Below are 20,342 nucleotides of genomic sequence, written 5' to 3'. Positions count from 1 at the left end.
GTGAAGGACCCGCCTTCTGGCAGCTGATTGGCCTCGCGCTGTGATTGGCAGGCGCGGCGGCCAATGGGAGGCGGCGGCGGCGGAGGGCGGGAAGCGGCGGCGGCGGTGAGGGGGGGCGGCGGAGTTCGGGGTATTTTGGGGGAAATTTGGGGGATTTTGGGGGGTTTTGGGGGAGTTTGAGACCCCCCCATGACCCTCCCGCCCCTCCCAGGTCCCAGAGACGCGTCCGGAGCCGCGATGGCCGCCAAGGTGAAGGTGGAGAAGGCAGGTGAGAGCGGCCGGGAGTGCCGAAAACGCCCCAAAAAATCCCCCAAAAGTCCCCAAAAGGCCCCAAAAATCCCCTCGGGAATCGCCCAGATCGTCCCCGGCACCTCCGGATTCCCAAATGATCCCAAATTCCCGCCGAAATCCCACTTAGGACACCGCAAATCTCCCTCAAATTCCCGACATGTTCCTGGAATTCCGCCCCAAATCCCCCGTCAATTCCCAGATTTTTCCCTCCAATCCCTCCCATGTCCCTCCAAATCCCTGAGAATTCCCCAAATCCCCCGAAATTCCTTCCCAAAGTCCCGAAAATTCCAAATAATCCCTCCAGATCCCCTCAAAACTGCCCCGAATCCCCTCCAGGATCCCCCCAAATCCTCCAAAATTCCCCCCGAATTCCCCGATTTTCCTCAATTCCCCCAAAATTCCAAAAGTTTCCCCAAACCCGCCCCCGAAATTTGAAATAAAAGCTCCAAATCCCCTCCAGGACCCCCGAAAAATCCCCAAAATCCCCAAAATTTCATCAAAATTCCCCTCAAAATCCCCCAGATTTCTCCAATAATTCCCCAAATTCCCTCAAAATTCCCCCCCCCAAAAATTCCCTGAAATCCCCAAATTCCTTCAAAATTCCCCAAAATTCCCCTGAAAATTCCCCAAAAATCCCCCCCAAATTGCCCAAATTCTCCAAAATTCCCCCAAAAAATCTGACAAAAAATACCCCAAAAATTCCCCCCCAAAATTCCCCAAATTCTGATAAAAATTCCCCCCAAAATTCCCCAAATTCCCTCAAAATTCCCCCAAAAATTCCCTGAAATCCCCAAAAAATTCCCCCTAAAAATTCCCAAAAATTCCCCCCAAATTTCCCCGAATTCCCTGAAACTTCCCCAGAAATTCCCCCCAAAAATTCCCTCAAGATTCCTCAAAAAAATTCCCTCAAATTTCCCCCAAAATTTCCCCCAAATTGCCCAAATTCCCCCAAAAAATTCCCCCAAAAAATTCCCCCCAAAAATTCCCCCAAAATTCCCCCAAAATTCCCCCAAAATTCCCCCAAAGAATTTCCTGAAATCCCCAAAAAATTCCCCAAAAAATTCCCTCAAATTTTCCTTCAAAATTCCCTCAAAATTCCCCCTAAAAATCCTCCAAATTCCCCCAAAATTTCCGCAAAAATCCCTTAAAAATTCCCCTCAAAATTCCCCCAAATTCTCTCAAGATTCCCCAAAAAAATTCCCTCAAATTCCCCCAAAATTTCCCCCAAATTGCCCAAATTCCCCAAAAAAATTCCCCAAAAATTCCCCCCAAAATCCCCCCAAAATTCCCCCAAAAATTCCCCCAAAATTCCCCCAAAATTCCCCCAAAATTCCCCCAAACAATTCCCTGAAATCCCAAAAAAATTCCCCAAAAAATTCCCTCAAATTTTCCTTCAAAATTCCCTCAAAATTCCTCCTAAAAATCCCCCAAATTCCCCCAAAATTTCCGCAAAAATCCCTTAAAAATTCCCCCCAAAATTCCCTAAAAATTTCCCCAAAATTTCCTCCAAATTTCCCCGAATTCCCTCAAACTTCCCCAGAAATTCCCCCCCAAAATTCCCCCAGATTCCCAAAAAAATTCCCTCAAATTTCCCCCCAAAAAATCCCTCTAAATTGTCCAAATTCCCCCCAAAAATTCCCCAAAAAATTCCCCTGAAAATTCTCCCAAAATTCCCCCAAAATTCCCCCAAAATTCCCCCAAAATTCCCCCAAAATTCCCCCAAACAATTCCCTGAAATCCCAAAAAAATTCCCCAAAAAATTCCCTCAAATTTCCCCTCAAAATTCCTTCCAAAAATTCCCCCTAAAAATCCCCCAAATTCCCCCAAAATTTCCACAAAAATCCCTTAAAAATTCCCCCAAAATTCCCCCCAAATTTCCCCGAATTCCCTCAAACCTCCCCAGAAATTCCCCCCCAAAAATTCCCTCAAGATTCCCCAAAAAAATTCCCTCAAATTTCCCCCAAATCCCCCAAATTTCCCCCAAAATTTCCCCAAATTCCCCCAAATCCCCCCCAAGAATTCCCAAAATTCCCGAAATTCCCGAATTCCCGGATCTCCCGGCAGAGCTGGACGCCGGCGCGGCGCGGCGCCGCCTGGAGGCCGTGCTGGAGCAGCTGCTGCAGCGCGGGAACAGGTGGGAATGTCCGCCGGAAAATCCCGGGATTGGGGGAAAATTGGGAATTTTGGGGGAATTTGGGGAATTTGGGGAAATTTTGGGGGAATTTTGGGGAAATTTGGGGAATTTTGGGGAGATTTGAGGGAATTTGGGGAAATTTTGGGGGAATTTTGGGAAAATTTGGGGAATTTTGGGGATTTGGGGGAATTTTTGGGGAGAAATTTCGGGATTTGGGGCAATTTGGGGATTTTTGGGTTTTTGGGGAATTTTTAGATTTTTTTGGGAATTTTTTTTGGAACTTTTGGGGGGACATTTGGGGAGAAATTTGGGAATTTTGGGAAATTTGGGGGTTTTGGGTTTTGGTTTTTTCGGGATTTGGGTTTTTTGGGATTCGGGTTTTTTGGGATTTGGGTTTTTTTGGGATTTTGGGGGGTTTTGGGATTTAGGGTTTTTTGGGATTTGGGGTTTTTGGGATTCGGGTTTTTGGGATTTGGGGTTTTTTTGGATTTGGGGTTTTTGGGATTTGGGTTTTTCGGGATTTGGGGTTTTTGGCATTCGGGTTTTTTGGGATTCGGGTTTTTGGGATTTTGGGGTTTTTTGGGATTCGGGTTTTTGGGATTTGGGTTTTTTTTGGCATTCGGGTTTTTTGGGATTCGGGTTTTTGGGATTTTGGGGTTTTTTGGGATTCGGGTTTTTTGGGATTTGGGTTTTTCGGGATTTTGGGGTTTTTTGGGATTTGGGGGTTTTGGGATTTGGGGTTTTTGGGATTTGGGTTTTTTGGGATTCGGGTTTTTGGGATTCGGGTTTTTGGGATTCGGGTTTTTCGGGATTTTAGGATCTCTGGGGGAGGTTCCCAAATGTTTTGGGAGCTCCCCCCCGAACGTTGGGATTTCCCAGGGAGCCGCTGGAGGAGGAGCCGGGGAAGGGCCCCGGGGAGCCCCCGGCCAAGTAAGGGTTAAACAGCCGAACTCGCCAAGTCCCCAAATCCCTGCGCCCAGAATTCCCAAACCGCCCCAAACCCTGATCCCAAATTCCCAGAATTCCCAAATTCCCAGAATTCCCAAATCCCTGATCCCAGAATTCCCAAATTTCCCAAATTCCCAGAATTCCCAAATCCCTGATCCCAGAATTCCCCAATTTCCCCCAAATTCCCAGAATTCCCAAATTCCCAGAATTCCCAAACCTCCGATCCCAGAATTCCCCAATTTCCCCCAAATTCCCAGAATTTCCCAACCCCCGATCCCAGAATTCCCCAATTTCCCCAAATTCCCAGAATTCCCCACTTTCCCCCAAATTCCCAGAATTCCCAAATTCCCAAAATTCCCAACCCCCCGATCCCAGAATTCCCAAATTTTCCCCAAATTCCCAGAATTCCCACCCCGCTGATCCCAGAATTCCCAAATTTCCCCCAAATTCCCAGAATTCCCAAAATTCCCAACCCCCCGATCCCAGAATTCCCAAGTTTCCCAGAATTCCCAAATTCCCAGAATTCCCGCCCCCCTGATCCCAGAATTCCCAAATTCCCAGAATTCCCCAATTTCCCCCAAATTCCCAAAATTCCCAACCCCCCGATCCCAGAATTCCCAAGTTTCCCAGAATTCCCAAATTCCCAGAATTCCCACCCCGCTGATCCCAGAATTCCCAAATTTCCCCAAATTCCCAGAATTCCCCAATTTCCCCCAAATTCCCAGAATTCCCAAATTCCCCAAATTCCCAAATTCCCAGAATTCCCAAATGCCCAGAATTCCCGCCCCCTGATCCCGGATTTCTCTCGCAGGGAGGCCTCGCCCAGCGCTCCCGGGAAAAGGTGAGAGCCCAGAATTCCCAAATTTCCCCAGAATCTCTCCCGAATCCTCAGAATTCCCAAAAATCCCCAAAATCCCCCCGAAATTCCCAAAAATCCCCCAAATTCCCACATTTCCCCCCAAATCTCCCCCAAATCCCCCAAAGTTTTCCCTAAAATTCCCCCCAATGTTCCCAAAAATCCCCCAGAATCCCCCAAATTCCCCAAATTTCCCCCAAATCCTCCAAAATTCCTCAAAATTTTCTCAAAATCCCCAAATTTCTCCCAAAATTCCCCAAAATCTCCCCCAAAATCCCAAATTCCCCCAAATTTCCCCAAATTCCCCCAAATTTTTGCCCAAATTCCCCCAAATTTCCCCAAATTCCCCCAAATTTCCCCAAATTTCCCCCAAATTTCCCCAAATTTCCCCAAAATTTCCCCAAAATTTCCCCAAAATTTCCCCCAAATTTCCCCAAATTCCCCCAAATTTTCCCCCAAATTTCCCCAAATTTCCCCAAATTTCCCCAAATTCCCCCAAATTTCCTCCAAATTCCCCCAAATTTCCCCCAAATTTCCCCAAATTCCCCAAATTTCCCCAAATTCCCCCAAATTCCCCCAAATTTCCCCCAAATTCCCCCAAATTTCCCCCAATTCCCCCAATTCCCCCAAATTCCCCCAAATTCCCCCAAATTTCCCCAAATTCCCCCAAATTTCCCCAAATTCCCCCAAATTCCCCCAAATTTCCCCCAAATTCCCCCAAATTTCCCAAATTCCCCCAATTCCCCCAAATTCCCCCAAATTCCCCCAAATTTCCCCAAATTCCCCCAAATTTCCCCAAATTCCCCCAAATTTCCCCCAAACTTCCCCCAAATTTCCCCAATTTCCCCCAAATTTTCACCAAATTTCCCCCAAATTCTCCCAAATTTTCCCCAAATTTCCCCAAATTTTCCCCAAATTTCCCCAAATTTTCCCCAAATTTTCCCCAATTTTCCCCAATTCCCCCAAATTCCCCCAAATTCTCTCAAATTCCCTCAAATTTCCCCAAATTTCCCCAAAATTTCTCCAAAATTTTCCCCAAATTCCCCCAAATTCCACCAAATTTCCCCCAAATTCCCCCAAATTTTCTCCAAATTCCCCCAAAATTCCCCCAAATTCCCCCAAATTTCCCCAATTTCCCCCAAATTTTCCCAAATTCCCCCAATTTCCCGTCGCCCCCCCAGGCCCCCCGGGCGGTTCCCGCAGCAGAGGAGGAAGAAGAGGAGGGAGGGGGGGGAGGGGCCCGAGACCCCGCCCCAGAAACACAGTGAGAGAGCGGCGGGGGGAATTTGGGGAGAATTTGGGGGATTTTGGGAAAATTTGGGGAAATTTGGGGGAAAATTTAGGGGAAATTTGGGGAATTTGGGGGGAAATTTGGGGAAAATTTGAGCATTTGGGGGAAAATTTGGGGGATTTGGGGGAAAATTTGGGGAAAATTTGGGATTATGGGCAAATTTGGGGAAATTTGGGAAAATTTGGGGAATTTTGGGAAAATTTGGGAAAATTTGAGGATTTGGGGGAAAATTTGGGAGATTTGGGGGAAATTTGGGGAATTTGGGGGAAATTTGGGATTATGGGCAAATTTGGGGAAATTTAGGGAGAATTTGGGGAATTTTGGGAAAATTTGGGAAAATTTGAGGATTTGGGGGAAAATTTGGGGGAAATTTGGGGGAATTTGGGATTTTGGGGGGAAATTTTGGGGGAAATTTGGGATTTTGGGAAAGTTTGGAGATTTGGGGGAAATCTGGGGGATTTGGGGAAAAAATTGGGGGAAATTTGGGATTTGGGGGAAATTTGGGGATTTGGGGGATTTTGGGGGTAAAATTTGGAAATTTTGGAAAAACTTGGGGGAAATTGGAAAATTTGGGGGATTCTCAGAAAATTTGGGATTTGGGGGAAAATTTGGGGATTTTTGGGAAAAATCTGGAGATTTTGGGGAAAATTTGGGGGAAAATTTGGGGATTTGGGGGAAATCGGGGAAAATTTGTGGATTTGAAAAATTTGCTGATTTTGGGGAAAAACTTCGGGGATTTTGGGAAGATTTGGGGGGAAATTGGGGGATTTTGGGCTGATTTGGGGATTTTTGGTTCATTTTGGGCCGATTTTCCTCATTTTTGAACCAATTTCCCCCATTTTTGAACTGATTTTCCCCATTTTTGGGCCGATTTTCCCCATTTTTGAACCGATTTTCCCCATTTTTGAACCGATTTTCCCCATTTTTGGGCCGATTTTCCCCATTTTTGAACCAATTTTCCCCATTTTTGAACCGATTTTCCCCATTTTTGAACCGATTTTCCCCATTTTGGGCCAATTTCCCCCATTTTTGGGCCGATTTTCCCCATTTTGGCCGATTTTCCCATTTTTGAACCGATTTTCCCCATTTTTTGGCCAATTTTCCCCATTTTTGAACCGATTTTCCCCATTTTTGGCCAATTTTCCCCATTTTTGAACCGATTTTCCCCATTTTTTGGCCAATTTTCCCCGTTTTTGGGCCGATTTTCCCCATTTTTGGCCGATATTCCCCATTTTTGGCTGATTTTCCCCATTTTTGAACTGATTTTCCCCATTTTTGGACCGATTTTCCCCATTTTTGGCCGATATTCCCCATTTTTGGCCAATTTTCCCCGTTTTTGAACCGATTTTCCCCATTTTTGGCCAATTTTCCCCGTTTTTGGGCTGATTTTCCCCATTTTTGGCCGATATTCCCCATTTTTGAACCGATATTTCCCCATTTTTGAACCAATTTTCCCCATTTTTGGACCGATTTTCCCCATTTTTGAACCGATTTTCCCCATTTTTGGCCGATATTCCCCATTTTTGAACCAATTTTTCCCCGTTTTTGAACCGATTTTCCCCGTTTTTGAGCCGATTTTCCCCGTTTTTGAGCCGTTTTCTGCTGTTCGTTCCCGGCTCCGTTTGGATTTTCCCGTTTCTGCCGTTTTTTCCCCCAGACTCGTTCGTGATCCGGCTCTTTGACCGCAGCGTGGAGCTGGGCCAGTTCCCGGCGGGGACCCCCCTGTACCCCGTGTGCCGCGCCTGGATCGGCCACTGCCCCGCCCCCCGCCCCCCCCACGCAGCAGGTAACAGACTGGGCATACTGGGACAAACTGGGACAAACTGGGACAGACTGGGACAAACTGGGAGCAAAAAACCCGGCGGTTTTAGGGTGAAAAATGGGGATTTTAGGTGCAAAAACGCGAGTTTTGGGGGTGAAAATGGGACTGGGATATACTGGGACGAACTGGGATATACTGGGATGGACTGGGAGGGACTGGGAGCAAAAAACCCGGCGGTTTTAGGGTGAAAAATGGGGATTTTAGGGGCGAAAATGGGAGTTTTGGGGGTGAAAATGGGACTGGGAGGGGATTGGGTTATACTGGGTTATACTGGGTTATACTGAGATGGACTGGGAGGGACTGGGATGGACTGGGACAAACTGGGAGCAAAAAACGCGGCGGTTTTAGGGTGAAAAATCTGGATTTTAGGTGCAAAAACGCGAGTTTTGGGGGTGAAAATGGGACTGGGATATACTGGGACGAACTGGGATATACTGGGATGGACTGGGAGGGACTGGGAGCAAAACACCCGGCGGTTTTAGGGTGAAAAATGGAGATTTTGGGAGCGAAAATGGGAGTTTTGGGGGTGAAAATGGGACTGGGATATACTGGGTTATACTGGGATGGACTGGGACAAAGTGGGAGCAAAAAACCCGGTGGTTTTTAGGTGAAAAATGGAGATTTTGGGGCTGAAATTGGCACTGGAAGGGGACTGGGTTATACTGGGTTATACTGGGATGGACTGGGATGGACTGGGACAAACTGGGAGCAAAAAACCCGGCGGTTTTAGGATGAAAAATGGGGATTTTAGGGGCAGAAATGGGAGCTTTGGGGGTGAAAATGGGACTGGTTTGTACTGGGTTATACTGGGAGGGACTGGGAGGGAACTGGGAGCAAAAATCTCGATGGTTTTATGGTGAAAAACCGGGATTTCAGGGGTGAAAATGGGAATTTTGGAGGTGAAAGTGGGACTGGGATATACTGGGACAAACTGGGATATACTGGGATGGACTGGGAGGGACTGGGAGCAAAAAACCCGGCGGTTTTAGGGTGAAAAATGGGGATTTTAGGGGCAAAAATGGGAGTTTTGGGGGTGAAAATGGGACTGGGAGGGGATTGGGTTATACTGGGTTATACTGGGTTATACTGGGATGGACTGGGACAAACTGGGAGCAAAAACCTCGGGGGTTTTAGAGTGAAAAATGACAATTTTAGAGGCGAAAACGGGGATTTTTGGGGCGGAAAATTGGAGTTTTGGGGGTGAGAATGGCGCTGGGAGGGGACTGGGTTATACTGGGTTATACTGGGTTATACTGGGAGGGACTGGGAGCCAAAGCCCCGGGGGGTTTTAGGGCGAAAACCGGCGGTTTTAGGGAAAAAAATTGGGGGATTTTCGGTGTCAAAGCGGTGAGGGCAGACACCGGTTTGTACTGGGCTGTACTGGTTTATACTGGTCCATACTGGTTTATACTGGTCCGTACTGGTGCAGGCCCCCCCCCGCGGCCGAGGACGTGCTGTCCCTGCCCCCGCCCGGCCCCGCCCTGGCCCCGCGGGTCCCCTCCCCCCTGGGCCCCGACGAGGGGGAGACGGCCCCCGACCAGGTGAGCCCAAAACTGCCCCGAAACGCCCCAAAAACTGCCCCAAAACTGGCAAAAACTGCCCCAAAAACTGCCCCAAAAATGGGAAAAACTGCCCCAAAAACTGCCCCAAAAATGGGAAAAAATGCCCCAAAACTGCCCCAAAAATGGCAAAAACTGCCCCAAAAACTGACCCAAAACTGCCCCAAAAATGGGAAAAACTGCCCCAAAAACTGCCCCAAAACTGCCCCAAAAATGGGAAAAACTGCCCCAAAAATTGCCCCAAAAACTGCCCCAGAAATGGCAAAAACTGCCCCAAAAACTGCCCCAAAAATGGGAAAAACTGCCCCAAAAACTGCCCCAAAAATGGGAAAAACTGCCCCAAAAACTGCCCCAAAACTGGGAAAAACTGCCCCAAAAACTGCCCCAAAAATGGGAAAAACTGCCCCAAAAACTGCCCCAAAACTGGGAAAAACTGCCCCAAAAACTGCCCCAAAAATGGGAAAAACTGCCCCAAAAACTGTCCCAAAAATGCCCCAAAAATGGGAAAAACTGCCCCAAAAACTGCCCCAAAAACGGCAAAAACTGCCCCAAAAACTGCCCCAAAAACTGCCCCAAAACTGGGAAAAACTGCCCCAAAAACTGCCCCAAAACTGGGAAAAACTGCCCCAAAAATGCCCCAAAAATGGCAAAAACTGCCCCAAAAACTGCCCCAAAACTGGGAAAAACTGCCCCAAAAACTGCCCCAAAAATGGGAAAAAATGCCCCAAAAACTGCCCCAAAAATGGGAAAAACTGCCCCAAAAACTGCCCCAAAACTGGGAAAAACTGCCCCAAAAACTGCCCCAAAAATGGGAAAAAATGCCCCAAAAACTGCCCCAAAAATGGGAAAAAATGCCCCAAAAACTGCCCCAAAAATGGGAAAAACTGCCCCAAAAACTGCCCCAAAAATGGGAAAAATTGCCCCAAAAACTGCCCCAAAAACTGCCCCAAGCCGGCCCCGCCCACTCCATGACATCATTCACCCTGGCCCCGCCCCCAGGTGCTGGACCCCGCCCCCTCGATTACGTCACTGATCTACAAGAACATGGACAGGTGGAAACGGGTCCGGCAGCGGTGAGAGACTGGGATGGACTGGGATGGACTGGGATGGACTGGGATGGACTGGGAGGGACTGGGATGGACTGGGATGGACTGGGAGGGACTGGGATGGACTGGGAGGGACTGGGATGGACTGGGAGGGACTGGGATGGACTGGGGGGGACTGGGATGGACTGGGGGGGACTGGGAGGGAACTGGGATGGACTGGGAGGGACTGGGAGGGAACTGGGATGGACTGGGATGGACTGGGAGGGACTGGGATGGACTGGGAGGGACTGGGATGGACTGGGAGGGAACTGGGATGGACTGGGATGGACTGGGAGGGACTGGGAGGGAACTGGGAGGGGACTGGGATGGACTGGGAGGGAACTGGGATGGACTGGGATGGACTGGGAGGGACTGGGATGGACTGGGAGGGAACTGGGATGGACTGGGATGGACTGGGAGGGACTGGGAGGGGACTGGGATGGACTGGGAGGGACTGGGATGGACTGGGAGGGAACTGGGATGGACTGGGATGGACTGGGAGGGACTGGGAGGGAACTGGGATGGACTGGGATGGACTGGGAGGGACTGGGAGGGAACTGGGAGGGGACTGGGAGGGACTGGGAGGGACTGGGATGGACTGGGAGGGAACTGGGATGGACTGGGATGGACTGGGAGGGACTGGGAGGGAACTGGGATGGACTGGGAGGGACTGGGATGGACTGGGAGGGACTGGGATGGACTGGGGGGGACTTGGGGGGACTGGGAGGGACTGGGAGGGAAATGGGGTAAACTGGGAGGGACTGGGGTGTACTGGTTTATACTGGGACGGACTGGGAGGGACTGAGGTAAACTGGGATATACTGGGGGTGGACTGGGATCGTGTCAATGGCTCCCAGTGATCTGTACTGGTCCATACTGGTTTGTACTGGTTTATAGTCATCCATACCAGTCCATACTGGTCCGTACTAGTGTATACCGGTTTATACTGGTCTCTACTGCTCCATACTGGTTTATACTGGTCCATACTGATCTGTACTGGTCCATTCTGATCTGTACTGGTCCATACTGGTCTGTTCTGGTCCATACTGGTTTATAGTAGTCTCTACTGGCTTATACTGGTCCGTACTGGTTTATACTGCTCCATACTGGTCTGTACTGGTCCATACTGGTTTATACTAGTCCATAGTGGTCCATACTAGTCCGTACTGGTCCATACTGGTCCGTACTGGTCCATAGGGGTCTGTACTGGTCCGTAGTGGTTTATACTAGTTTGTACTGGTTTATACTGGTCCATACTAGTCCGTACTGGTCCATAGGGGTCTGTACTGGTCCATAGTGGTTTACACTAGTCTGTACTGGTTTATACTGGTCCATAGTGGTTTATACTGGCCCATACTGGTTTATACTGGCCCATACTGGTTTATACTGGTCCATACTGGTTTATACTGGTCCGTACCGGCCCGGCAGGTGGCGGGAGGCGGCGCAGCGGCAGCAGCAGCGTTACGGGCCCAGCCTGCGGCTGCTGCGCATCATCTACGAGCGCCAGTGAGGACACGCCCCCCGCGGACACGCCCACCCGCCAAGCCACGCCCACCCCAATAAAGACTCGTCCAGTCCCGTATTTGGGTGTGGGCGTGGTCCAGGCCTTTATTTGGGGAAAGGGGCGGGGCTCTCGTGGGGCGGTGACGTCATCGCGCCTGTGGGGGGAGAGAGAAGAGGAGGGGTCAAAGGTGATGAGGCCACGCCCCCTTTCGGAGGTCACGCCCGCTTCTTGGGAGCTGCCATTGGCTGCTCTAAGCCCCACCCCCAGCCTCTCCCATTGGTTGATCTAAGCCCCGCCCACAGCATTTCCCATTGGCTGCTATAACCTTGCCCCCATCTCTGGGCTCTCCCATTGGCTGCTGCACGCCCCGCCCCCACTTTCAGTCTCTGCCATTGGCCAATTGAGGCCACACACCCGTGAGTCCTCTCCTATTGGCTGGGTGAAGCCCCACCCTCCCAGGCCTCTCCCATAGGCTCCTTCAGGACCCGCCCCCTTTCTGAACTTTCTCATTGGCTGCTCTAAGCTCCGCCCCCCTTCTGACTTCCAATAGGCGAAGATCAGCCCCACCTCTTTCCCATTGGTCAGTTCTAGCCCCGCCTACTCTTGGAGCTCTCTCATTGGCTGTTTTACCCCCCGCCCCATCTCCCCCTCTGCCATTGGCTGCCTTAGGCCACGCCCCCAGATCCAGCCCTTCTCATTGGCTGCTTTAAGCCCCATCCCCTCCCAGCTGTCTCCTATTGGTCCTGTGAGGTCCCGCCCCCAGATCAACTCCTCCACTTCCCATTGGCTGCTCCACGCCCCGCCCCCGATTTCCAGCTTTTCTATTGGCTGCTCAGAGCTCCACCCACAATTTTGGCCTCTGCCATTGGCGGCTTTAAGCCCCGCCCCTCAGATTGAAGCCCCGCCCTTCTAGTATCCCCCATTGGCTGCTTTAAGCCCCGCCCCCCTCAGCCCTCTCCCAATAGCCGGTTCTGGCCCCGCCCTCACCTGGCTGCTCTCCCATTGGCCGCGGCGGGCTCAGGGCTCTCCCATTGGCTGGGTGAAGCTGAGGGCGTCGCCCAGGGCTCCCCATTGGCTGCGGCGGCTCTGGAACAGCCCCACCCACACGCCCAGGCCCAGCCCCCAGAGCCCCGCCCCCACCGCCGAGCGCAGCACGTCTGGGGGACGGAAAAACCCCACCAAAATCACCTCGAAAATGGCCCCAAAATCTCCGAAAATCACCCCAAAAATGGCCCCAAAATCTCCTAAAATTACCCCAAAACAGCCAAAAAAAATCGCCCAAAACTGACCCAAAAAACCCGCCCCCAATTCTGCCAAAAAACCCCAAAAATCTCCCCCAAATTGCCCCAAAAATGGCCCCAAAATCTCCTAAAATCACCCCAAAAATCACCCCGAAAATCACCCAAAACTGACCCATAAACCGTCCCAAAATCACCCCAAAATTACCCCAAAAATGGCCCCAAAATCTCCTAAAATCACCCCAAAATCACCCCGAAAATCACCCAAAACCCGTCCCCAAATCCGCCAAAAGCCACGCCAAAATCACCCCAAAATCTCCTAAAATTACCCCAAAAATTGACCCAAAAACCGCCCCAAAATCACCCTGAAAATCACCCAAAACTGACCCAAAAACCGCCCCCAAATCATCTACAAACAGCCCAAAACATCCCCAAAAAATCACCCCAAAATCACCCCAAAATCACCCCAAAATGTCCCAAAATCACCCAAAACTGACCCAAAACCGCCCGAAAATTGCCAAAAAAAACCACCCGAAAATCGCCTGAAACCGACCCAAAAACTGCCCTGAAATCACCCCAAAAATGCCCAAAACTGACCCAAAAATACCCACCCCAAAATCCACCAAAACTCACCCCAAAACTGCCCAAAATCCCCCCAAAATTACCCCAAAACATCACCCGAAAAACCACCCCAAAATCACCCAAAATCGCCCCAAAAATCGCCCAAAACTTCCCCAAAAAATCACCCCCAAATCCGCCAAAAGCCGCCCCAAAAATCGCCCAAAACTGACCCAAAAATCAGCCCAAATCACCCCAAAATTTCCCCCAAAATTACCCAAAACCGCCCAAAACTGACCCAAAAAAACCCGCCTCCAAATCATCCACAAACAGCCCAAAACTTCCCCCAAAAAATCACCCCAAAATCGCCCAAAAATCTAAAATTACCCCAAAACCAGCCAAAAAATGGCCCAAAACTGACCCAAAAACCGCCCCAAAATCACCCAAAACTGACCCAAAAAACCCCACCCCCAAAATCCACCAAAACTCGCCCCAAAATCGCCCAAAATCACCCCAAAATTACGCCAAAATCGCCGAAAATCACAAAAATCACCCCAAAATCGCCCCAAAATCACCCAAAATGTCCCAAAACCTGCCCTGAAATCAGCCCAAAATGACCCGAAAATGGCAAAAACTGCCCCAAAAAATGGCCAAAAACTGCCCCAAAAATGCCCCAAAAATGCCCCAAAAATGCCCCAAAAATGGCAAAAACTGCCCCAAAACTGCCCCCAAAACCCACCCCAAATCCCCCCAAAATCACCCCAAAATTACCTCAAAATCGCCCAAAATTGACCCAAAAATAGCCGCCCCCAAATCCACCAAAACCCACCCCAAAAATCGCCCAAAAAAGTCCCCCAAAATCACCCAAAAATTGACCCAAAATCACCCAAAACTGACCCAAAAAGAACCACCCCCAAAATCCAGGAAACCCACCCCGAAATTGCCCAAAATCACCCCAAAATCACCCAAAACTGACCCAAAAAGCCCGCCCCCAAATCTGCCAAAAACCCACCCCGAAATCACCCCAAAAATCGCCCAGAATTGCCCAAAATTACCCCAAAATCACCCAAAATCAACCAAAATTACCCCAAATTCCCCCAAATCCCCCCAAAATTCCCCAAAATCTCCCAAAATCACCCCAATATCACCCAAAATTACCCCACAATCTTTCAAAATCACCCAAAATCCCCCAAAATCCAAAATTACCCCAAATTACCCCAAAATCACCCAAAATCCCCCAAAATTGTCCAAAATCACCCCAAAATTACCCCAAATCACTCAAAATCCCCCAAAATCGCCCAAAATCACCCAAAATCACCCAAAATCCAAAATTACCCCAAATCCCCCAAAATTACCCCAAAATCCCCCAAAATCGCCCAAAATCACCCAAAATTACCCCAAAATCTTCCAAAATTGCCCAAAATCACCCCAAAATTGCCAAAAATCCCCCAAAATCCCCCAAAATCGCCCAAAATCACCCAAAATTACCCCAAAATCACCCAAAATCTTCCAAAATCCAAAATTACCCCAAAATCGCCCAGAATCGCCCAAAAATCACCCCAAATTGTCCAAAATCACCCAAAATCACCAGAAAACCCCAAATCGCCCCAAAACCCTCCCGAGACTCCCCCAAAACCTTCCCCCCCCCGATTTCCCCAAATCCCCAAAACCCCGCGGAATCCCCTCCAAACTCCAGAAATTCCCCCCAAATTCCTCAAATTTCCCCCAAATATCCCCAAATTCTCCGGAATTTTCCCAAAATTTCCTGGAATTTCCCCGAATTTCTCCCAATTTCCCCAAATTTTCCCCAAATCTCCCCGAATTCTCCTGAATTTTCCCAAATTTTTTCAAATTTCCTGGAACCTCCCCAAATTTCTCCCAATTTTCCTGAATTTTTTCCCAAATCTCCCCAAATTCTCCAGAATTTTCCCCAAATTTCCCAAATGTTCCCGAATTATTTCCAAATTTCCCCAAATCTCCCTGAATTTCCCCCAAATTTCCCCCAAATCTCCCCAAATTCTCCCAAATTTTCCCCCAAATTTCCCAAATCTCCCAGAATTTTCCCCAAATCTCCCCAAATTCTCCTGAATTTTCCCAAATTTCTCCCAATTTCCCCAAATCTCCCCCAAATCTCCTGAATTTTCACCAAAATTTCCCAAATCTCCTGAGATTTCCCCCAAATTCTCCTGAATTTCCCCAAAATTTCCCAAATTTTCCCCAAATTTCCCCCAAATCTCCCCAAATTCTCCTGAATTTTCCCCCAAATTTCCCAAATTTTCCCTGAATTTTCCCCAAATCTCCCCGAATTCCCCGGAATTTCCCGGAATTCCCCGGCATTCCCCGCTCACAGCGTTTGATGCGCGGCTGCTCCCCGAAGGGCGGGGCCAGGAACGCCTCCCGGAAAAACCAAACCACGTTCACCAGCCACAGGAAGGGCAGCAGCAGGAACCCACCTGGGACAGGTAAGGGCCCACCTGAGACAGGTGGGACACACCTGGGACACCTGGACACACCTGGGGACACCTGGGGACACCTGGGGACACCTGGGGACACCTGGGGACACCTGGGACACCTGGGACACACCTGGGACACACCTGGGGACACACCTGGGGACACCTGGGGACACCTGGGACACACCTGGGGACACCTGGGACAGGTGGGACACACCTGGGGACACCTGGGGACACCTGGGACACACCTGGGGACACCTGGGGACACCTGGGACACACCTGGGGACACCTGGGACACACCTGGGGACACCTGGGGACACCTGGGACACACCTGGGGACACCTGGGGACACCTGGGGACACCTGGGACACACCTGGGGACACCTGGGGACATTTGGGGACACCTGGGGACACCTGGGGACACCTGGACACACCTGGGGACACCTGGACACACCTGGGACACACCTGGGGACACCTGGGGACACCTGGGGGCACCTGGGGACACCTGGGACAGGTCAAATCACACCTGGGACAGGTAACATGCACCTGGACACACCCAGCCAGGTTTGGCCACGCCCCTTCCCATGGGGCAGGTGGGGGCCCTCACTCATTGGTCACTCATTGGTCACTCAATGGTCAGTCATTGGTCACTCATTGGTCACTCCCATTGGTCACTCAATGGTCACCGCATTGGTCACTCATTGGTCACTGCATTGGTCACTCTGTGGTCACTCCATTGGTCACTCATTGGTCACTCAATGGTCACTCAGTCACTCCATTGGTCTCTCTGTGGTCACTCATTGGTCACTGCATTGGTCACCCATTGGTCACTCCCATTGGTCACTCAATGGTCACTGCATTGGTCACTCCCATTGGTCACTGCATTGGTCACTCTGTGGTCACTCCATTGGTCGCTGCATTGGTCACTCATTGGTCACTGCATTGGTCACTCATTGGTCACTGCATTGGTCACTCAATGGTCACTCATTGGTCTTTCATTGCTCACTCAATGGTCACTCATTGGTCACTCCCATTAGTCACTCAATAGTCACTCATTGGTCACTGCATTGGACACTCATTGGTCACTCCCATTGGTCACTCAATGGTCACTGCATTGGACACTCCCACTGGTCACTGCATTGGTCACTGCATTGGTCACTCATTGGTCACCCATTGGTCACTCAATGGTCACTCATTGGTCACTCTGTGGTCACTCCGTCATCGTTTTGTGGCCACTCCCAGTCTGGTCATTGGTCACTCTGTGGTCACTCTATGGCCAGGACACTGGTCACTCTGTGGTCACTCTATGGCCAGAGCACTGGTCACTCTGTGGTCACTCTGTGGTCACTCTATGGCCAGGACACTGGTCACTCTGTGGTCACTCTATAGCCAGGGCACTCGTCACTCTGTGGTCATTCCATTGGTCACTCTGTGGTCACTCTGCAGCCAGGGCACTCGTCACTCTGTGGTCACTCTGCGGCCAGGGCACTCGTCACTCTGTGGTCATTCCCTTGGTCACTCTGTGGTCATTCCATTGGTCACTCTGTGGTCATTCTATGGCCAGGACGTTGGTCACTCTGTGGTCACTCTATGGCCAGGGCACTGGTCACTCTGTGGTCATTCCATTGGTCACTCTGTGGTCACTCTATGGCCATAGCACTGGTCACTCTGTGGTCACTCTATGGCCATAGCACTGGTCACTCTGCGGTCACACTGCGGCCAGGGCACTGGTCACTCTGTGGTCATTCCTCGGTCACACTGCGGCCAGGCCATTGATCACTCTGTTGTCAGTTGGTCAGTGGTCACTCAGTGGTCACTCAGCGGTCACTCAGCGGTCACTCAGCGGTCACTCAGCAGTCACCGGTCACTCAGCGGTCACTCAGCGGTCGGTCAGCGGTCAGTGATCACTCAGTGGTCACTCAGCGGTCACTCAGCAGTCAGCGGTCACTCAGCAGTCAGTGGCCACTAAGCGGTCACTTAGCGGTCAGTGGTCACTCAGTGGTCACTCAGCGGTCCCTCAGCGGTCACTCAGCGGTCAGTGGTCACTCAGCGGTCACTCAGTGGTCACTCAGCGGTCACTCAGCGGTCACTCAGCGGTCACTCAGCGGTCACTCAGCGGTCACTCAGCGGTCACTCACTGGTCACTCACCCAGGTAGTATTTCCGGCACAGCTCCAGCTTCTCCTCGTTGGACACGCGCTCCAGGTTCATCTGCAACGGCGGAAACCAGTTTGGACCAGTATAAACCAGTTTGGACCAGTATAAACCAGTTTGGACCGGTATAAACCAGTCCATCCCAGTCCATCCCAGTCCATCCCAGTCCCTCCCAGTCCGTCCCAGTCCCTCCCAGTCCATCCCAGTCCCTCCCAGTCCGTCCCAGTCCATCCCAGTCCATCCCAGTCCATCCCAGTCCCCCCCAGTCCATCCCAGTCCCTCCCAGTCCCTCCCAGTCCATCCCAGTCCATCCCAGTCCATCCCAGTCCCCCCCAGTCCATCCCAGTCCCTCCCAGTCCCTCCCAGTCCGTCCCAGTCCCTCCCAGTCCGTCCCAGTCCATCCCAGTCCATCCCAGTCCATCCCAGTCCCCCCCAGTCCATCCCAGTCCCTCCCAGTCCATCCCAGTCCCTCCCAGTCCCTCCCAGTCCATCCCAGTCCATCCCAGTCCCTCCCAGTCCATCCCAGTTCCCCCCAGTCCATCCCAGTCCATCCCAGTCCATCCCAGTCCCTCCCAGTCCGTCCCAGTCCCTCCCAGTCCGTCCCAGTCCCTCCCAGTCCATCCCAGTCCATCCCAGTCCATCCCAGTTCCCTCCCAGTCCATCCCAGTCCCTCCCAGTCCATCCCAGTCCATCCCAGTTCCCTCCCAGTCCCTCCCAGTCCATCCCAGTTCCCTCCCAGTCCCTCCCAGTCCCTCCCAGTCCATCCCAGTCCATCCCAGTTCCCCCCCAGTTCATCCCAGTCCCTCCCAGTCCTCACCGCTGCTCCTGCGCTGCCGCCGCCGCTTTATTTCCCGGTCGCTGACGTCACTTCCGCTCCCCCCCCAGCGTCCTCCTCCAATGGGAACGCTCGGGGCGCGGAGATCTCGCGAGATTTGGGGGGGGGGCCCTGGTCTATACTGGGAGCCCCGGGACTGAACCGGCAGCGCCGGGAGCGCGCCACTTCCGGGGACAAAGCCCCGCCCACTCCCTCGTAGCCAATCGGCGCCGCCCATTGGCGGCTCTCGCCCTCCCAACCAATCAGCGCCGCCGCTCCGCCCCTCCCAACCAAGACCGCGCCCCCGTGACGTCATTGCAGGGCGGGCGAGACCAACGCGGGTTTGATGGGGGGGAGGGGGGGGAATGTTGGGAATTTGGGGGGAAATTTGGGAATTTTGGGACACTCCAGGTGGGATTTGGGAATTTCGGGGCAATTTGGGCGGTTCCGGGACGAGGATTTGGGAGAATTTTGGTGGAATTTTGGGAGAATTTGGTGAAATTTGGGGCATTTTGGGCGTTCCCGGGTTGGAATTTTTCGGGGGGGGGGGGGGGGAAAATTCGGAAATTTTGGGGGAATTTTGGGTGTCCCGGGGTTGGAATTTGGGGATTTTTCGGGAATTTGGGGGGGGGGGGGGAAATTTGGGAGGAATCCCGAGCTGGGATTTCCGGGAATATCCGGGAGATTTGGGGGAAATTTGGGAATTTTGGGAATTCTGGCCTGGAATTCGGTGCTCCAAGGCTGGGATATTTTTGGGAGTGGGGGGGGGGGGGAGAAATTCCGGGAATTTCGGGATCTCAAACCTCCTTTATTTCCGGTTTTTTTGGGGGGGGTGGGGCCCCAACCCCGCCCCTCCCCCCCGCCCCTCCCCCCCCCGCGGTTTTTTTTGGGAGGAAAAATCCCCAAATTTTTGGGATCATCCCAAATTTTTTTTGGGGGGGGGTCCCAGGGGTCAAAGTGCATTTTTTGGGGGTTCCCCGAATTTTTTTTTGGGGGGGGGGGGAGGGGTCCCCCAAAATTTCGGGCTCTCCCAGGTGTGAAAGTGCATTTTTGGGGGGGGTGGGGGAGGGGAGGGGTCACCCCCCCAAATTTTGGGGGCTGGGGTGGAGTGGGGGAGGGGCCCCCAAATATGGGGGGGGGGGTTTGGGGGGGAGGGGCCTCAAATTTGGGGATTTTTGGGGGTTTTTTTGTGGATTTTTTGGGATTTTGGGGGATTTTTGTGGATTTTTTGGGGTTTTTTGGGGATTTTTGGGATTTTTGGGGTTTTTTTGTGGATTTTTTGGGATTTTGGGGGATTTTTGTGGATTTTTTGGCGTTATTTGGGGATTTTTGGGATTTTTGGGGTTTTTTTGTGGATTTTTTGGGATTTTGGGGGATTTTTGGGGTTTTGGGGGAGTTTTTTGGGGTTTTTTTGGGGATTTTTGGGGATTTTTGGGGATTTTTGGGGGGATTTTTTTGGGAGTTTTTTGGGATTTTGGGGGTTTTTTGTGGATTTTTGGGGTTATTTGGGGATTTTTGGGGGACTTTGGGGGTTTTTTGTGGATTTTTTGGGATTTTGGGGGATTTTTGTGGATTTTTTGGGGTTCTTTGGGGATTTTTAGGGTTTTGTGGATTTTTTGGGATTTTTGGGGGATTTTGGGG

The 20,342-nt window shown here is 51.2% G+C and overlaps 2 protein-coding genes across 2 annotated transcripts; one reads left to right on the top strand and one right to left on the bottom strand.

Annotated features, from left to right (window-relative positions):
• Positions 1 to 86: 86 nt before the first annotated feature.
• Positions 87 to 11,597, top strand: LIN37 (lin-37 DREAM MuvB core complex component). The gene is given in 11 exon segments (XM_066175011.1): positions 87 to 130; positions 212 to 268; positions 2,356 to 2,425; positions 3,305 to 3,355; positions 4,185 to 4,214; positions 5,411 to 5,493; positions 7,178 to 7,307; positions 8,774 to 8,864; positions 8,866 to 8,883; positions 9,901 to 9,974; positions 11,415 to 11,597. Coding segments are annotated over 10 exon segments (660 nt in total). The 5' UTR covers positions 87 to 130; positions 212 to 237; the 3' UTR covers positions 11,497 to 11,597.
• Positions 11,569 to 19,013, bottom strand: PSENEN (presenilin enhancer, gamma-secretase subunit). The gene is made up of 5 exons (XM_066175010.1): positions 18,705 to 19,013; positions 17,884 to 17,944; positions 15,635 to 15,739; positions 12,478 to 12,647; positions 11,569 to 11,644 (listed from the first exon to the last, which is right to left on the bottom strand). The coding sequence occupies exons 2-4, from the start codon at positions 17,942 to 17,944 to the stop codon at positions 12,508 to 12,510; spliced, it is 306 nt and encodes a 101-aa protein (XP_066031107.1). The 5' UTR covers positions 18,705 to 19,013; the 3' UTR covers positions 11,569 to 11,644; positions 12,478 to 12,507.
• Positions 19,014 to 20,342: the final 1,329 nt, after the last annotated feature.

This window comes from Chamaea fasciata, unplaced genomic scaffold (assembly GCF_029207755.1).
Source record: "Chamaea fasciata isolate MVZ Bird 193981 ecotype frontalis unplaced genomic scaffold, bChaFas1.0.hap1 SCAF_1224, whole genome shotgun sequence".
NCBI classification, from domain to species: Eukaryota; Metazoa; Chordata; class Aves; order Passeriformes; family Sylviidae; genus Chamaea; species Chamaea fasciata.
This window is presented reverse-complemented; position numbering and strand designations above follow the sequence as displayed.

Bases quoted from the DNA above. Each gene is read 5' to 3' on its own strand.
- PSENEN (XM_066175010.1), bottom strand. From the start codon at position 17,944: ATGAACCTGGAGCGCGTGTCCAACGAGGAGAAGCTGGAGCTGTGCCGG. The intron at 15,740-17,883 runs GTGAGTGACCAG...TACCTGTCCCAG, and splicing joins GTGCCGGAAATACTACCTGG to GTGGGTTCCTGCTGCTGCCC. The intron at 12,648-15,634 runs GTGAGCGGGGAA...TCCGTCCCCCAG, and splicing joins GCAGCCGCGCATCAAACGCT to ACGTGCTGCGCTCGGCGGTG.